Source organism: Gorilla gorilla, chromosome 6, assembly GCF_029281585.2.
Source record: "Gorilla gorilla gorilla isolate KB3781 chromosome 6, NHGRI_mGorGor1-v2.1_pri, whole genome shotgun sequence".
In the NCBI taxonomy this organism is placed as follows: domain Eukaryota; kingdom Metazoa; phylum Chordata; class Mammalia; order Primates; family Hominidae; genus Gorilla; species Gorilla gorilla.
The window spans coordinates 136,747,106-136,766,870 of record NC_073230.2 but is presented as its reverse complement, the minus strand read 5'-3'; the positions used below and the strand labels follow the sequence as shown (position 1 = coordinate 136,766,870).

Below are 19,765 nucleotides of genomic sequence, written 5' to 3'. Positions count from 1 at the left end.
GGACTGGTCTTGAAGTCCTGGGCTCAAGCAATCATCCCCACTCAGCCTCCCAAAGTGCTTGGATTACAGGTATGAGCCACCATGGCCAGCCCAGAAATTTCATTTCTGACAGCCAAAGCACTGCTAAAGGACAGCAAAGCACCAATGTTTCAAAGTGTAGAAGCCAAAAAGACTAAACAATGCCAAATTGGTACGCACAGCAGCTGCCCAAAGAGCAGAAACTTAAGGGGTCAAAGGCAGACCACAAAAGCAAGGGGGCTGGGCATTAGAGGCTGAGGGGTGTGAGGGAAGGATGGAGGAGATGATGGGACATAGGCACAGAAGGTTCTCAAATCACCATTAGGCACAGAAGGTTCTCAAATAACCATAAAACAATGGTTCTTAACTACTTTTGAGCCATAAGTTCCCTTAAGAAACTGATTTTTAAAACTCCCTCTCTAAAACAATTCACGTTTACACAAAATTTTGCAATTTCATGGGATTTATATATACCTTCAGAGGTGCATGGATCCCAGATTAAGAATCTGGAATAGGCCAGGGGCAGTGGCTCACGCCTGTAATCCCAGTACTTTAGTGGGAGGCAGAAAGATTGCTTGAATTCAGGAACTCAAGGCTGGGCAAACTAGTGAGACCTCCTTTCTACTAAAAAAAATAAAAATAAAAATTAGCCAGGTATGATAGCACATGCCTATAGTTCCAGCTACTCCCAGGAGGCTGAGGTGGGCAGATCACTTGAGCCTGGGAGGTTGAGACTACAGTGAGCCATGATTACACCACTGCACTCCAGCCCGGGCAACAGAGACCTTGTCTCAAAACAAAACAAAAAAAACAGTAATAAAGTATGGGCAGCCATAAAAAAGACTGAAATCACGTCCTTTGCAGCAGCATGGATGGAGCTAGAGGCCAGCATCCTAAGTGAACTAACTCAGAAGCAGACAATCAAATATCACATGTTCTAACTTTTATAAGTGGGAACTAAACAATGGGTACACATGGACATAAAGATAGAAATAATAGACACTGGGGACTCCAAAAGGGGAGAAGGAGTGAGGGGGGTGAGAATTAAAAGATTATCTATTGGATACAATGTTCAATATTTTGGTGATGGATACACTAGAAGCCCAATCCTCAACATTACACAATATACCCGTGTAACAAACATGCAAATGTACCCTCTGAACCTTAAAGAAAAACAATCTTTAATAAAATAATAAAATATGGGCCTAGCATTTATAGCATGCTACCATTTATGAAAATGAGAGTGTCTGATCATACAGGTTTTAACTATCTCTGGAAGGAGACACAAGACCCTAGTAACCTCAGGTGTCTCAGGGGAAGTACTCGATTTTTCACTATATATCCTTCCGCATTTTGAACAATGTAAATGAATGAAGAATTCAAAAATAAATCAATAAAAGAGCTCTGCCATAACCAATGGTGATTTCAAATGCTTAAGGCTACCCAGGAAATGTTCCTAACCTATTCCAAGAAAAGTAGCAGTGGAAACACGACAAATCTAAGTCTATGGGAAAAGGTACAAGAAAAAGCTCTAAGACTTCAACTGCCACTAAAGGTAGTAAACATTATAAACAACAGATATAAGCTGCTTGTGGGCACATCCAGAATCAGCAGTTCTATGATATAAAAATACTCAAAATACAAAGAAAGAGTACATCAAAATGGCATCAGCGACAGAAGACAGTGGGCTATTACCTAGGTCCACAGGCTCACGATGGCCTCAGGAAACACCTACCTCATCAGGGGTATCCTTTGCATCAGGTTGTGTGGCAGCTGCCCGGCGAGCAAGATTTCCAGCACGGATGTTGCTGAGGTTGATCTGCCGCTCAGGAGGAGGCCCACCACGAGGCTGACCTCGGACAATGATGGCGCACCCTGAGAGGACCTACGTAGGGGGAAGAAAGAGAAAATGAATGGTCCAGAGGCCGTATCACCATAATGCAGGTTGTGTACCACCGTATCCCCAACATTTCAAATGGCATTTGCACTTCAAAGGCATGCAAAGTCATCTGTTGAATGACTAAATAAACAGGATTGTTTTTAATTTTATAAGAGAAATACCTACATAAAGCCTGGGGCCAAATTCTGAAACGATTGACCCAGAAATCCAACAATAGAAAAGTCATAGAATAAACAGACTGGGGTAAAAAGGCATGTGAGACATACAGATTAATGACCTCTATAATTTCATCCTAGCAAGTACCACCCCTTGCATTCTTTCCAATTATTAAGAATTAATATCTCCATCAACACTTTCCATTCTCAGATTGAAGCGAACAATGAAAGGCTTAAGAAAAGGGGAAGCTGTGGCCATGCACAGTGGCTTACACCTGTAATCCCAGCACTTTGGGAGGCCAAGGCAGGTGGATCACCTGAGGTCAAGAGTTCGAGACCAGCCTGACCAACATGGAGAAACCCTGTATCTACTAAAAATACAAAATTAGCTAGGTGTGGTGGCGCATGCCTGTAGTTCCTGCTACTTAGGAGGCTGAGGCAGGAGAATCACTTGAACCCGGGAGGCGGAGGTTGCGGTGAGCCAAGATCGCGCCATTGCATTCCAGTCTGGGCAACAAAAGTGAAACTCTGTCTCAAACAAAAAAAGAAAAAAAAGGAGAAGCTGAGGGAAGTCCCTACACACCCCTGGGAGGAAATGAGCATGCCCAAGGCTAAGGCGGATGCAATACCTAGAGTGTCCCTTGTGGACGGTACAAGAGAGAAATACAGAAGTAATCTAGAAAACCCATGCCCTACATGATTAAAACATAAGAATCTAATAAGCACCTTAAGGCTCCCAAGTGCAGTCAGTGGCTCCTTTCATCTCTCTAATCAAAGATGCCAGGCATAGAACCCACTTGCAACTGTGAAAAGAGCTCTGAAGCTCACTGGCATTAACCTTAAAGTATTTGCAGGGGAGAAGAAGAAAGGATTTCAAGTGAAAGAAGGGAAGAAGACACATAAGGGAAAAACGACCCAAGCTATTCAAATTGTCTTTGCGAAGAGACTCATAATACAACAAACAGGTGGGCGCTCATGCCCTGGCTTCACTAGATCTGAAAGACTCTCAATTCCACGCTTCATAAAAAATAGCTCGAAAGGTTAGTAGTGAGAAGGTTGGAGGGTTCTGTCAACACAGAACACTGTTCAGACAAGACCATGGAGTTCTCAGTAAAGGAATAATCCTTGTGAGGAAGTTGAATCAAAGGAAGAGAAAAAGGAGAATGAAAGGAAGCTGCTCCTTTCACTTAGAGTGCATTGCTCCCCACCTCTCTACCTTAACTAACGCTTTCAAGTGTTAAATATTGATATAAATACACAAATGAATTTAAACCCACACGTACAAATTAAAGAATAAGAAAAGTAAAACATCTGAGCAACCACCACCCAAGTTAAGAACTGAAATACTGCACATTGCCAGAACCTTGGAATCCATGTGCCCCTCTCTACTTGCAGCCCCTTCTCTCAAACCCCACCATTACCCTGACCAAGGATTTTGTACGAATATATCACAATTCATTTATCCATACTAACTTTTTATGGAAATTCTATCAAACAATATTGTACATTCCAATATACAATATTTAATTGTACATTCCAATATATAATATTTAATTGTACATTAAATTAGTACTCTGATAATGTCTCAATATCCCCAACACCTTAAGCACACAGACCCTGGCCTAAGTCACTATAATCCCTGGTTATATACCATGGCACACACACACAAAAAGACTGTCTTCCTAATCCAGTTACAGGCACGCTTTTCATTTTTATCCTGTTATCAGCAATTAAACCCTAAAACTTCTAGCCAAATAACCGTGCTAACACCCTATCCTGAGAATTCAAGTCCTAGGCATTATCCCAGGCAACTGACATTCCAAAAGATAAGCTCTCAAACCAAACAAAGCCAGGAAAGAACAGGTATACTAGAGTAAAGGCTGCTTGAAGTTCCTAAATAAGAAGGGCCAAAGAAGAAAAGCAGAGCTTCCTGACTCATTTATATTCAATTCTTTCTCACAAGTGGTAGAAACAAAACACACAGCAAGAAGAGCATAGTGCAGAATACCTGCACTTGAAATCATTCAAGCACAAATTCCAAATGAGGCTGAGGACAGCCAAACTACATACAGCACACAAACCAGAACATCTGTTTCTAGTGCTTGCTGCTCAATTTTGGTCAAGTTTTCACACACAAAAAAAGTAATAACGCATTCCCAGGAGACCTCTTGGTAAAGCCCAGTCATAAAAACTAAGGCCTATTTACAAGAAAACTCATCCTCTCTGACGAAGGTGAACTCTGATAAGCAAGCATTGACCTAGCCTAGGAAACCATCTTTGTTTCTCAAGCCTGACAAATCAAACTGAGAAGCTCAAGAACAGAGGGACTGATGAGAAGAGCCCCTCATCTCTAAATATCAGAAAGGTATTGCCTCTCTAATGCCTCTGCCTAGTAAACCGGATCCCTGGGGACAATGGATCTACAACTATTATCCTGGCCCCATTAATGGCTTTGGCAAACAACTTGTACACAGTAATTGTGCAAAACTCCTTTGTATGCCCTCTCCTCTCCCTGAATGCTAAAGGCTGCTGTCAGAACTTCCTTGCATTGTTGCACCAAAAATGCCATTCAGTTAATGCTTGAATCAATGTTACAGAGATGATTTTTACTCTACAGGCTCTCTACACCTTTTATACCATTGAATATATGAATTCAAGCAGCTGTCACCAATTCAACTTCCTAAGCAAAAGAAATAGATTCACTGTGGCAGGTACTGCTATTCTTACTCCTCCAGGAGGAGAGGATTGGCATGTGTGCACCCTTCTTCTGAAACTCTCTTCCCCTCATTTGGCTATTGCCTTGGTGGAGAGGTAAGAAAAGACTGACTGTACACAGTTATGGAAGTAGGAGAACTATTTCTACTAGGGAAGAACTAGTTTCCCTCCTACCATTCACAGAAACTGAAATCATTCAAAACACACTACAGGCTGGGTGCAATGGCTCAAGCTTGTAATCTCAGCACTTTGGGAGGACGAGGCGAGAGGGCTGCTTGAACTTAGACGTTCAAAACCAGCCTGGACAACACAGCAAGACCTCATCTCTACTAAAAATCAAAAAAAGTAGCTGGGTGTGGTGGTGCACATCAGTAGTCCCAGCTACTTAGGAGGCTGAGGTAGGAGAACTGCTTGAGCCTGGGAGGTCAAGGTTGCAGTGAGCCATGGTTGTGCCACTGCACTCCAGCCTGGGTGACAGAGCAAGACTCTCTCTCAAAAAACAAAGAAACAGAAACACACTACACCTCCTTTTTGCTATTTCCACTTCATCTGCCAACCACTGTTAAACTCTCTCACCTGTCTTACTTGCCAACAGTCTTTATTCAAGTTCTTCCTCAATGAAAACATTGTAATGGCCTTCTTATAGCTAACAGTCGCCACCAAATAAAACCAATGAGAAATACCTTCTGGGGGAAAAATACTTTAAATGTCTGGGTAAAATATGAAAAAGGCCAAGGGTCTATATGCTCAACAATTTATATGTCATATGGCACCAAAACAAGCCGTTTTTCTTCTCAGAAAGACCTGCCAGTTTGATTATTGTTATAATTTTATTCCTTGATTTATTCAGTTATTAATTCACTACAAACTTAGTGAGTGCCTACTATGTGCCAGGCATTGTTCTAGGCAAGTGGCACGTTTCAGTGAAACAAAGCAGACAAAAATTTCTGCTCTTGGGGAGCTGACATTCTAGTAGGGGGAGACAGACAAACAATAAACATCACATGTAAGTATAATATGTTGTTTACCAGAATTTTAATTTCAGGAGAATAATGTTAAGATTGAGAAGAAACTGTCATAGGTAATTAGTCTGCCAAAGCTGTGCTGATTCATGTTGCAAACTTTCATGGATGCAGTAATTATCCTTAATTGCTAATTTATAGAGCACAGAAATCAAGTCAAATGGTTACTGCTTTATGCAATTATATTAATAAACTGACATTCTAGAAAAATGATCTTAGAACTACCTGATACAGCAGGAGGTTTGTGAAACCAGGTGTCACAATAAGTCAGTTTGATTGAGGTTATGGATTAGACATTTCTCAGTTCTGCCAATAAAGGTTGCAGAGGGACGTGGTGTAATTCAAAGGACCTGGCTTCAGGGCACAAGTCACGTGGTTACAAAGGCTGAAACAAGGCAGCTGAGAAGGAAAATTGGGGACTCAAATTGTTCAAACCCACTTATGGGTTTACTGGGAGATTTACCTACAGTGAAACACTATATGGGCAGCCACTAAAATGTTGCCCAGCAACAGGAACACCACATTAAATCTTCACTAGATTCTGATAAATGACTTGGTTTGTTTAACTCTTTAACTCCCGGGCCAATGACACAAGAAGACAGAAAACTTCTTATACAAAAACCCAGCCACACTAAGGGCAAAGAAAGGGATGGTACAGAAATTTGTATGTCAATGAAGCCAATATTTTTTCCCAGCCCAAGAGCAAAAATCACTTTGGTCTGAGAATGGCATCTTACCAGCTCTGCAAAGAGGACTGGTTTAACGGGCATATCCACTAGTTAAGATAGTATAGTAGGTATACTGTAACAGGAATATCTACCTGTGTGAAGAACCAACATAAAGAACAAGGGCAGACATCTGATGACAAATATTACAAAAAGAAGGCCCAATACAAATCCATACATTTATGGCCCACTGACTTTGAACAAGGGTGCCAGGATAATTCAATGGGGAAAGAGTAGTCCTTTCAACAAAAATGTGTTGGGACAACTAGATCTCCATGTGCAAAAGAATGAAGTTGGCCCTCTACATCATACCATTTACAAAAGATAACTCAAAAAGGACCAGAGACCTAAATTTAAGAGTTAAACTATAAAAGTCTTAGAAGAAAACAAACCTGTAAATCTACATGACCTTGCATTAGGTGATGGTTTCTTAGGTGACACCAAAAACACAAGCAACTTAAAAATAAATAAATAAATTGGACTTCATAAAAATTAAAAACAGTGTGCTTCAATGGACACTATCAAGAAAGAAAAAAATATGAGTATATGCAAATTCTGAATACTAGACTCTTATCTCATATATCTGACAACGGTCTAGTATCCAGAATAAAGAACTATCATAATTTGATAAGAAGACAATAGCCCAATTAAAGTACGTTGAAGAGACATTTATCCAAAAAATAAATATAAATGTCCAAAAAGCACATGAAAAGATGCTCTTCATCATTAGTCATCAGACAAACGCAAATCAAAGCTACAATGACATATCACTTCACCACCACTAGGACAGCTAAAATCAATAAGACAGGCAATAACAAGTGTTGACAAGGATGTGTAAAAACTGGACCCCTCATACATTATGGGTGGTATAGCTGCTTTGGAAAAGAGTCTGGAGGTTTCTCAAAAGTTAAACAGTTACCATATGACCCTGTGATTTCACTCCTAGGTGTATATGTTGCGGGAAGTCAGGCACCCCAAACGGAGGGACCAGCTGAAGCCATGGCAGAAGAACGTGGATTGTGAAGATTTCATGGACATTTATTAGTTCCCAAATTAATACTTTTATAATTTCTTATGCCTGTCTTTACTGCAATCTCTAAACATTAATTGTGAAGATTTCATGAACACTTATCACTTCCCCAATCAATACCCTTGTGATTTCCTATGCCTGTCTTTACTTTAATCTCTTAATCCTGTCATCTCGTAAGCCGAGGAGGATGTATGTCGCCTCAGAACCCTGTGACGATTGCGTTAACTGCACAAACTGTAGAGCGTGTGTGTTTGAACAATATGAAATCTGGGCGCCTTGAAAAAAGAACAGGATAACAGCAACGTTCAGGGAACAAGAGAGAGAACCTTAAACTCTGACCGCCGGTGAGCCGGGCGGAACAGAGCCATATTTCTCTTCTTTCAAAAGTAAATAGGAGAAATATCGCTGAATTCTTTTTCTCAGCAAGGAACATCCCTGAGAAAGAGAATGTGCCCCTGAGGGTGGGCCTCTAAAATGGCCCCCTTGGGTGTGGCCGTTTTCTACGGTCGAGACTGTAGGGATGAAATAAGCCCCAGTCTCCCACAGAGTTCCCAGGCTTATTAGGACGAGGAAATTCCCACCTAATAAATTTTGGTCAGACCAGTTGCTCTCAAACCCTGTCTCCAGATGTTATCAATGACAATGGTGGCTGAAACTTCATTAGCAATTTTAATTTCGCTCCAGTCCTGTGGTCCTGTGATCTCGCCCTGCCTCCATTTGCCTTGTCATATTCTATTACCTTGTGAAGTACGTGATCTCTGTGACCCACACCCTATTTGTACACTCTCTCCCCTTTTGAAAATCCCTAATAAAAACTTGCTGGTTTTACGGCTCAGGGGGCATCACGGAACCTACTGACATGTGATGTCTCCCCCCAGACGCCCAGCTTTAAAATTTCTCTCTTTTGTACTCTGTCCCTTTATTTCTCAAACCAGCCGACGCTTAGGGAAAATAGAAAAGAACCTACGTGACTATCAGGGGCAGGTTCCCCGACAGTATATATCCAAGAGAAATACAAACATGCCCACACAGAAACTTGCACACCAATGCTCATTGCAACATCATTCATAATAGCCAAAAAGAGAGAAAACAATAAATGTTCATCAACAGCTGTCAACTGGTGATAAAATGTCGTATATCCATACAATTGGAATATAATTCAGAAATAAAAAGAGATTGCGTACTGATTGATGTTACAACATGGGTGAACCTTGAAAACATTATGTTAAGTAAAAGAAGCCAGACACAAATGGCCACATACTGAATTGTTCCCATTATATGAAATGTGCGGAAAAGGGAAATCCATAGACAGAACATAGACTAGTGGTTCCCAGGGACTGACAGGAGGGGAGAGTGGGGAATATACTAATGGATACAGATTTCTTTGGAGGTGATGAAAATATTCCAAATTAGTAGCGATTGTTACATGATTGTAGTAAAAAGCCACTGAATTATATACTTTAAAAGTGTCAACTTTATGGTATGTTAATTATATCTAAAAAAAAAAATTTTAAGGTCCAACAAAGAAGTACAAAAACATGGGGACATAAAATGTATATTTTACTATAGAGACTTCCATATTCTTGCAGGAAGATTAGATGCTAGCTAAAAAACATTAACAAAAAAATTTTTTTTAATGGCAGCTGACTGAGAAGCCAAAGTCAGGCATGGTGACTCACCCCAGAAGCGGCTATAAGTATAAACCTTCAAATCCTCTAGAAATAACTAGGTAGGAAGCCACAGGAAAAAAGAAAGAACTTCAGTGAAATCTACAAAGCTCTAAAAAGGATGAAAATGGCCAGAAGCAATACAAGCTTTTTCTCAGAAACAATATAGCGAGCATCCCGTGTGTCACACAGAAAGGAGAACCAGGAAAGTCACTGAGCTGAAGGGTCCATGATGCCATTCTTCAACTGTCACAACCCAAAGGCTGCACACGCAGGGACTCTACGTCAGAGTGGCAAAGAAGCAGGCCAGGGACTCCCCTCTGGACAAGGTGTTTTCTACACCTAAAAATACCATCAGGGGATGGGGAAGGAGCTGCTGTAAAAAGAGGAGGCAAAGTTTGGTCCTATTGGATCCCCTTTAATGAAATGAAAACATTTAAAGAAACTGAATGAAAGCAAGAGTAACTAAAAAGAAACTCAATTGGGGAATATTTCAAAATGCATATCAGGAAAAAGCTTCCTGGCAGCCAGAGCTGTTGCCTCCACAGGAAGAATCATCTCTTGAAAATTAAAAAGTCATTTAGACAAAGCAAGCAATCCCAAAACAACATAAGCTGTGTGGTCTGGGAGGCCTTTCCCTGAATACTCACCAACACAGCCAGTTTTTTGTTTGTTTTGTGTGTGTGTGCGTGTGTGTTTTTGTGTTGCTTTTTGTTTTTTTTCCTGGCAAGAACAAGAGGCAAACCTAAATTAGAGGGCCCAACATTCAAACCCAATGAACCGGAAGCCCAGGAGCTCATGATAGTGCTGACTCACTGGCTCTGGATACACTTGCAGACCCAACAGGTACAAGCACAAGTTGCTGCTCCCGAGCCAACTGTGCCAAAAATCGGGCCGCAGTTTACATATACGGAGTTTAAATCTCAGGAGGACCATAACAATCATCTACAGAGAGACTTCACATAAAGACAGCATCTAATCTGGGCTATTTTATTTTACAGCTGAGAAATCTGAGAGCAAGAGAGGTAAAGTAACTTTTGCCTAAAATAACCAGGATTGACAGTAGAGCAAGGATTGGGGTTGAAGTTTCCCAATCCTGATATTCCACTATGCCACACATACAAACAAGCATTTGGGAGCGGATTTCTGTTAAAATGGTATCTGAGGTTACCTACTGATTAAATCTTTTTCCCAATTAAAATCTCTGTTTATATGTGCCAGTAGAACAGGTGTTGGAGACCAAATCACTAAGCAAGTAAAGCTTCCATGAGCTGGCTGTCCCAAATCATACCAACATTTATTAAACCATACCATCTGGAAGGCAAGCTGACTTAGAGTCCAATGTTACAAAAGAACACCCAAAAAGTAGATGCAAAGAAGAAAACTTCAAAACGATAAAATGCAGGATTGGCAAACTACAGCCTACTAGCCAAATCCAGCCTACTGCCTGTTTTTGTACAGTCCATGAGCTAAAAATGGTTTTTACATTTTTAAAAGGTTGGAAAAACATCAAAAGAAGATTATGTAACATGCAAAAGAGTATGAAAGTCAAATTTCAGTGTCCATAAATAAAGTTTTATTGGAACACGTCAAGCTCATTCATTTATGTATTGTCTAGGGCTGCTTTTGCACTAGAACAGCAGAGTTGAGTAGTTGCGACAGAGACCATATGGCTGGCAAAGCCTAAAATATTTATTACCTGGTCCTTTACAGAGTAAGCTTGCCAACCCCTGATATAAAGCATTATGACAAGCGAGTGAGATGAAAACTAGTTTTATGGTCGTCTAAATAGCAAGTGCATGGCAAAAATAAATTCTGGACCAATTCAAGTTACACAAACTGCTCGTTTTTATAATCAGAGAAGGAGCTGCAGTATATGGCAATAAGAATTTAGTTTCAGAATCAAATCAATGTCAGCAGTGACCTTTGAAAGTTATTTAATTGGCTCCATTAGCCTCCGTTTCATCATTTATAAAATAAATACATAAGAATATATATAAGTTGTTATGATCCAGTTTGTCAATCTGTTGCTGAAATAAAAATAAAATAAAGAGTTGTTATGAAACCTAAACAAAATAAAAGCACTTAGCACAGAGCCCAGCCCAAGGACACAATAAATATAGCCAACATTGTTGTTATAAGAAATGGCTCAAAGTGTGGTCTGCTATAAAGATTGGAAGAGTATGTACAATAGAAAAAGATGGACATTCCTCTAGGGATATAGAAGAAAATATCATGGTCAGGCACAGTGGCTCACGCCTGTAATCCCAACACTTTGGGAGGCCAAGGTGGGTGGATCACCTGAGGTCAGGAGTTCGAGACCAGCCTGGCCAAGAAGGTGAAACCCGATCTCTACTAAAAATACAAAAATTAGCTGGACACGGTGGTAGGTGCTTGTAATCCCAGCTACTCGGGAGGCTGAGGCAGGAGAATCGCTTGAACCCAGGAGGCGGAGGTTGCAGTGAGCCGAGATCAGGCCATTGCACTTCAGGCTGGGCAACAAGAGTGAAACTGCATATCAAAAATAAAGAAAGAAAGAAAATATCAAAGTCACAGAAATTCTCTCACCACTGAATTCTGTCAGATTTAGACTGATAACCTGTAATCTCTAATTCCCTTGATTTATCAGTTAAGATACCCACTCACTAGGAAAGTAGATTTAAGTACCTATGTCCACATCTCTATCCTCTGGGGTGAAAGTAGTAAGTATCATCTCTTAAGTTTGCACTGAACTTCATACTTGACAAACTGTCTTGTCAATCATAGCCTCAGATGGTGTGGCTAACGGAACAACCATGAGCTCTGAAATTATACAGCCTTGAGTTTGAACGCAAACTCAAGTGAAAATCATTCTGAACACTGTGATATTCCTTCATCTATAAATAAAGATAATACCACTATCTCCTCTGGGTTATTTGGATTATTACATAAGATCCTTGACTCCCTGAAACCAAGAAGGTAACTCAATAAATGTTAAAGGAACATTAATCTCTCTTCCCTTCCTTCCCTGCTCTCCTCCCCTCCTCATCCTCACAACAATGCCCTGAGGAAGCAGGACAGGGACCCTTATCCTCATTTTACAGATGAGAAAACTATGGCACAGTCAGATGGCATGAGGGCTAGAACACAGGTTTTCCCAGTGTACTTGCTAATAAACCCCAAATACTAAATCTATGATATGAGAATCATGAGCCAAAATAAGGATGACTTACATAAAAGAACACAATCAAGACTGTAGCTTAGACTTCACAATCGAAAACTTCACCATGAAGGAACTCACTCAACCTCCTGGAAACCAGGGTCAGGACTGTCTCCAGGACAATGATCCTCTGCAAAGCCAAGTCCTCACTACCTCACGCTGAGCTCTGCTGTTGCCAAGGACCTGGGAGATCAAGGCTTATTTATTCAGAAATAAGACAGAACAACTCAGGAAGAACTAACCGCACATAGCAGACAAATGTGAAGTGTCATTTAAGAGAAATCTAGCCCAGCTGTCGAAAGAAAATCTTTCAGGATAGGTAACAGTTACGTGTTAACTTATCAGAGGAGGAACCAAAGATTAACTGACTCCAGGACTATACAGAGTATCACTATATAGAGGGGACCTTCTCCTCTATCAAATGGTGAGGGTCAAGTACTCAGGCTATTAAAGGTAAGGGAAAGTTACTGCAGTGATCAGTGTTCATTTTTCTCTTCCCATGTTCCCCTTCAGAAAGGAGCATTTCTGAATTTTCTTAAGTGTTGCAATCTGAGAAAACAAAGCATAAAGACAGACTAGAGCACCAAACCACTCAATAAATTAACTACTACATATTATTTTCTTGAATAACGATACTAACAGGTCAGAGAAACCAGAATTTCTAGAGCATGCATCTAAACGTATACAGTAAAAATCAAGAAGTTTGATTCTGAACAGCCACTGAGAATTTAGGTCTAACAGTTATCGCAACTCATAAATATAACATTCTGATGGGAAAAAGGAATCAAACATATACTATTGGGGTAAATGTATAAACCTCTAGTGAAGAAACATGTTTTAATAAGGAAAAAAAATGAAGGGTTTTTTTGTTTTTTTGAGATGGAGTCTCACTCTGTTGCCCAGGCTGCAGTGCAATGGCACGATCTCGGCTCACTGCAATCTCCACCTTCCAGGCTCAAGCGATTCTCATGCCTCACCCTCCCAAGTAGCTAGGACCACAGGCGTGTGCCACCAAGTGCGGCTAAGTTTTGTATTTTTAATAGAAATGGGATTTCACTATGTTGGCCAGACTGGTCTTAAACTCCTGACCTCAGGTGATCTGCCTGCCTTGGCCTCCCAAAGTGCTGGGATTAAGGCATGAGCCACTGCACCCGGCCAAAATAAGGTGTTTGTTTTAAACACTAAATACATCACAGAAAAACTGGAGATCATTTTAAAAAGTACTTTATTTCAATTCCAGACAAATACCAAAAGCACATTAAATTTGGAGGAAAAAAAAAACCCAGCTCAAGCCTTCCAAGAAGTTTAAAAAGAAGCTGGAAATATTTCAAAGAAAAAAATGCCTAAAAGCAAAGCATTTTTTTTCTCCAAAAACAAAAGAGATGCTAATTTTCTGCTATGATGCTAGGCAGTCCTTATTTTAAGGGTGACTAATCCTATGGCTAAATCACTTTAAGCTGCCAACAGGTCAAAAAAGCTATAAACACTCCCCTTGGTCAGCGCAAGCTGAAAGGGTACTAGGACCTGAAGATTAAACCAGCATTTGCTGGCAGGTCACAGAAAGCTGAAGACTCAGCTAGTGTGAGCAGATTTGTTACCTACAGGGGAACTGAGCAAATCATACCTGGAGGATAATGAGAGCTAGGTTTCTCAGAGGAGAGTTACAGATACAGAAAGTCCAGAAAAAAAAATCCTGTTGGATTAGAAGTAAACACTTGTTTTTTAATATATACAGATAAATATAAAAATAGAGAGATACATGTGTGTTGTTCATATATACAAATATTTCCTGACTCCATCCACTAAAGAAGAGGGCCCAAAAACTATGATACCCTAGTAGCAATGGGCACACCTAGTACCCAGATCTTGGCTAAACATTCCTGTTTCTTGGAGGGAATGCAGAAATGCAAGTGGGGACGGAAGGAGGGAGGAGGGCAGGAAGGGAGGGAGGAAGGCAGGAAAGGAGAGAGCAAGGCAGGAAGGGAGAGAGGAAGGCAGGAACACAGGAAGACGGAGACAGCGAGACAGGGAGGCAGGCAGGGAGGGAGGGAGGAGAAGGAAGGAGAAGGAAGGAAAAGGAAAGGGAAGGAAAGGGAAGGAAAGGGAAGGAAGGAAAACTCTTCTCTGCTAAATAGAACCAAGGCTTCTTGAAGAAACAGCTGATTCCAGAGTTGGGGCAGGGAAAGTACAATATGAGCCTGGAATACCTTGCTGTGTCAGAAGAAAGTACTCAAATAATGGGGACATAACAAAACGACATAAGAACCAGCTTACAAGAGCTCTCATTAGCCAAAACTGGGACAACTTTAAAACCAACATAATAGTAATAGATTATAATCCACTGAATAAATACATGAATAAAAAATGTGGAAAATTCTCTATTACAGTTGAACAACAACTAATAAATGTTGGATGATGGAATTAGAAAATAATTGTGTGCCAACAAATCACACTAATAAGAATCATTAATAGAGGCCGGGCACAGTGGCTCACGCCTGTAATCCCAGGGCTTTGGGAGGCTGAGGTGGGCCCATCACCTGAGGTCAGGAGCTGGAGATCAGCCTGGCCAACATGGCAAAACCCCGTCTCTACTAAAAATACAAAAATTAGCCGGGCGTGGTGACATGTGTCTGTAGTCCCAGCTACTCGAGAGGCTAAGGCAGGAGAATTGCTTAAACCCAGGAGGCAAAGGCTGCAGTGAGCTGAGATCACATCACTGTAAGCCAGCCTGGGCGACACAGCGAGACTCCATCTCAAAAAAATAAATAAATATTTGTATAATCTCAAAATAGCTTCTCACAAAGTACTAGTTACATATTATAATACTATATAATATAGTTATATATCATATATAACATTACATGATATCTATTATATATCATATATTACAATATATAGTATATGTTTATATATATTATATATCATATATCATATATAATAGAATATATAGTTTAGCTATCTCCTACTGAAGGATATACATTACTAAATAATGAATAGGTTAAAATATGTATTACTTATTACATAAAATACTTATTATATAAGATACTTATACCTAAAATTACACTGAGGAAACCTGACAGACACCATCTTAATTAAGTAATTACAGTTATCAACACTAGTAATGTGACAGTGACATGGTGTGCCTCACTGATATGGTGCACTGAGGAGAACTTAGCATCATTTATGTGGTATTTCTGCCAAAATTACAGTCTTAAATTCAATCATAAGGAAGCAACAGACAAACTCATGACAAGGCACATTCTATAAAGTAACTCTTGGAAAAAACATTAGGATCATGAAAATCAAGGAAAGACTGAGGAATTATTTCTGAATGAAGGAAACTAGAGACATGACAGCTAATAGGTGACCCTGGGGCAACTGGCAAAATCTGAAGGGAGTTTGCCGGTTGGATGGAAGTATTGTATCCACGTTAATTTCTTTTTCTTTTTTTTTTTTTTGAGATGGAGTTTTGCTCTGTCGCCCAGGCTGGAGTGCAGTGGTGCGATCTCGGCTCACTGCAACCTCTGCCTCCTGGGTTCAAGCAATTCTCCGGTCTCAGCCCCCTGAGTAGTAGCTGGGACTACAGACGCATGCCACCATGCTCAGCTAATTTTTGTATTTTTAGTAGAGACAGGATTTCGCCATGTTGAACAGGTTGGTCTCGAACTCCTGACCTCAAGTAATCTGCCTGCCTCCTGCCTCAGCCTCCCTAAGTGCTAGGATTACAGGCATGAGCCACTGCACCTGCCATAACCACGTTAATTTCTGATCTTGATGGTTTTATTGTGTTCCTATAGATGGGTATCCCCGGTTTTAAGACAATAGTTAGAAGTATTAAAGTATTAAAGGGATATGGTATATGGGATACCGTATCTGCAGATTACTCTCAAATAATTCAGAAAAAAAAATACGGAAGATCCTCACTGTTCAGATTCTGAATTTTCAAATTTGCCTACTCACTATAATATATTTGTAACCCCTAAATCAATACTCTCGGCACTGTTACTGTTATTTACAGGCATGTACACGCACAAAGTGGCAAAAATTTGAGTTGCCTATATCCTCGTTCCCAGCAGGGAAATGCTCTGCCTTCTTGTTTCAGCTTTCACACAGTAAACAAGTGTTCTTTATGTGGTCTATTTAGTGCCACATTTTTTACATTTTAGTGCTATTGTTTATTTCACTGTTTAAAATAGCCCCAAATGGTAGTTCTGACTTGCTGTCTAGTATTCCTAGCACAAGAAAGCTGCTATGATGTACCTTAAAGAGAAAACAGATATGTGACAGATAAACTTCATTCAGTCATGAGTTATAGTGCTATTGGCTTTGAGTTCAAAGTTAAAGAATCAAAAATATATATTAAATAAAGTGTCTTTAAACAGAAGTACACAAATAGCCAAGCACCGTGGTACCTGCAAATAGTTTCAGCTACTCGGGAGGCTGAGGCAGGACAATCACTTGAAGCCAAGAGTTCAAGGCTATAGTGTACTATGATGACTCAGCCTGTGAAGAGCCACTGCACTCCAGCCCGGGCAACACAGCAAGACTCCATCTCCAAACAAACAAACAAACAAACAAACAAACCAGGAGCGTGTGCATAGAACAAGGTCAGGTATTGATCAGTTGATGAAAATGTGACCAGAAGTTTGAGGAGACCTAACCATCAGTACTCAATAGATTCACAGTGTTTGCAACTTTATAGAACATAACTACTGTGAATGAATAATGATTGGATGTAATAAACATAGAGAGGATGATAAGGCAGTTAGGGACTCTTGGTAAAGGGGATACAGGAGTTATCTCTATTATTCTAACTTTTCTCAAAGTTTGAAATTATTTCACAATAAGAAGTTTTTTAAAACACCTTTCAAGATGCTAAACATACTAAAGGCTGTTGTAGAGCATCAATGATAGACAAATCACTGGAACTAGGTCTCGTTGGTGGTTCTGAAACTTTGTCTCTCCCTAGCCCAGTCCTCCCTCTCTCCATGCACATACAACTTCTAAGAATTTGAATATCAAACTATTATTATGCTGCATGGACCATACATCTTTCTGTGTGATCCAGGCACTGTTTCATTATCTTTTCCAAATGAAATAAAATGGTAGACGCTTTCAAATCACAGAATTCAAACTTTCTGAGTGTGCTGTTCAAAAAGACTACTGCTCCAAAAAAGAACTTGGGTTTTAGAGATATCCCTGTTCCTTCCTATGCCAATTATCTCATGGTTTTTTCTTTTTTTAATTGCATATAAACGTGATCTATGGCTGAGTGCAATGGCTCACGCCTATAATCCCAGCACTTTGGGAGGCCAAGGCAAGATCTCTTGGGGCCAGGATTTCAAGACCAGCTAGGTCAACAAAGTGAGACCCATTACTACAGAAAAATTAAAAATAAAAATAAATAAATAAATAAACGTGATCTAATTAGGTTTTATATTCAGACAAGCTAGAAACCTCTTAGTGTCTCAAAAGATTTGAGAAACAAGTCATGGAAGTTCAGAGTTAAAGTAACTGAGAACTTTCTATAAGAGGCAAGACCATTAAATCTATTTTTGGTTTAAGTGAAGTTTTCCAGTCTGGCCGCAAACCGTTCACTCTTGAGAGTTGGCTGTCTTTATTTTCAAAAAAGAATCGTATTACCAAAAACAATGCCTGAGAACCAGGAGCAGTGGCTCACGTCTGTAATCCCAGCTACTCTGGAGGCTGAGGTAGGAGGATGGCTTGAGCCAAGGAGTTCAAGATCAGGCTGGGCAACACAGGCATCTTAAAAAAAAATTAAAATTAGGCCAGGCGTGGTGGCTCACGCCTGTAATCCCAGCACTTTGGGAGGCTAAGGCAGGCAGATAATCTGAGATCAGGAGTTCGAGACCAGCCTGGCCAACATGGTGAAACTGTCTCTACTACAAATACAAAAATTAGCCAGATGCAGTGGCACATGCCTGTGATCCCAGCTACTCAGGAAGGTGAGGCACAAGAATCACTTGAACCCAGGACGCAGAGGTTGCAGTAAGCCGAGATCATGCCACTGCACTCCAGCCTGGGTGAGAGACTCTGTCTCAAAAAAAAAAAAAAAAAAAATTAGAATTAGTTAAATAAATACATAAATAACAATGCCTAAGTCCTCCAGTCTAAACTAGAAAAAAAAAGAAAAGATGCTTTGGGAATGCCAAGAGAAATTCTCTATGTTAATCTGCAAGATGCTGAATTTTACTTCCTTTTTTCCTTATCAAATCTTAACACTTCCTCCTCCTGTCCCCACACCTTTGATCTTCTCCAAAATGCAGACTGTCTGGATCAAAATGCAAAGGTAACAGAGTAATATTTTTAGCCAGCACAGTACATGGAGGGGACAGGAAGGAAATACTGTTACTCTGTCATTGCTCTCAGTGTAGGCATTCAGATGTATTTTTGTTACCGTGGTATTGGATATAGCCTTTGGGGTAAATCTACTGAGAGAGTCTTGCCTAGGAAGCAAGAACAAATATAAGACTCGTGGACAATATAATCATAGAAGAGATGATAGAATTTGCTCGGACACCAAGCATCCCTTTGGAGGATATAGGTAGTGACTGAGGAAAGTGGGAAGACAACTGAATATTGAACAGTTAATTGAGAGATTCTCCAAAGTGGTCAGGGATATTGCATAGATTTGAGTGGTTTTGGCTGAGAACAGAGTAGGCTTGACAGCTCACAGGAAATAATCAATTGAGTGGTTAGAAATGAGTTAGGTAAAACATTACTGAAGTGGGTAACAAGGGAAATTTGATATACTGTAAAAAGGGGACCGCTGGCCAGGCACGGTGGCTCACACCTGTAATCCCAGCACTTTGGGAGGCCAAGGTGGACGGATCACCTGAGCAAGAGTTCGAGACCAGCCTGGCCAACCTGGTGAAACCCCGTCTCTACTAAAAATACAAAAATGAGCTGGTCGTGGTGTCGAGCGCCTGTAGTCCCAGCTACTCAGGAGGCTGAGGCAGGAGAATCGCTTGAACCTGGAAGGCGGAGGTTGCAGTGAGCCAGGATTAAGCCACTGCACTCCAGCCTGGGCAACAGAGCAAGACTCCGTCTCAAAAAAAAAAGGGGGAGGCACTGCTGAGGGAATCTGACTGGAGCAAATGTTGTCACAGATAACATGAACTACTGAGGGGAGAATGCAGTGATGCAGAGGCAAGTTGGAGTTGCATTAAAGAGGGCAGAGGGAGAAGGTGGGACAGGGGACTGCACCATGGAAATGGAGAATCCAAATGAGGAGAGAAAGAAGTGAGGGCATGCTTGCCTAGAGATCATGCCGAGGGAGTGGAAGGCCCCAGAGACATTAGGGCCACCTCTTG

At 40.6% G+C, this 19,765-nt stretch overlaps 1 protein-coding gene across 1 annotated transcript in view; it reads right to left on the bottom strand.

Annotated features, from left to right (window-relative positions):
• The window catches only part of SND1 (staphylococcal nuclease and tudor domain containing 1), a 437,174-nt gene that overhangs the window by 400,609 nt on the left and 16,800 nt on the right, over positions 1 to 19,765 (bottom strand). The window contains exon 2 of the mRNA XM_004046157.5: positions 1,754 to 1,903. Coding sequence (XP_004046205.1) covers positions 1,754 to 1,903 — 150 coding nt within the window. The remainder of the gene's footprint in view (positions 1 to 1,753; positions 1,904 to 19,765) is intronic.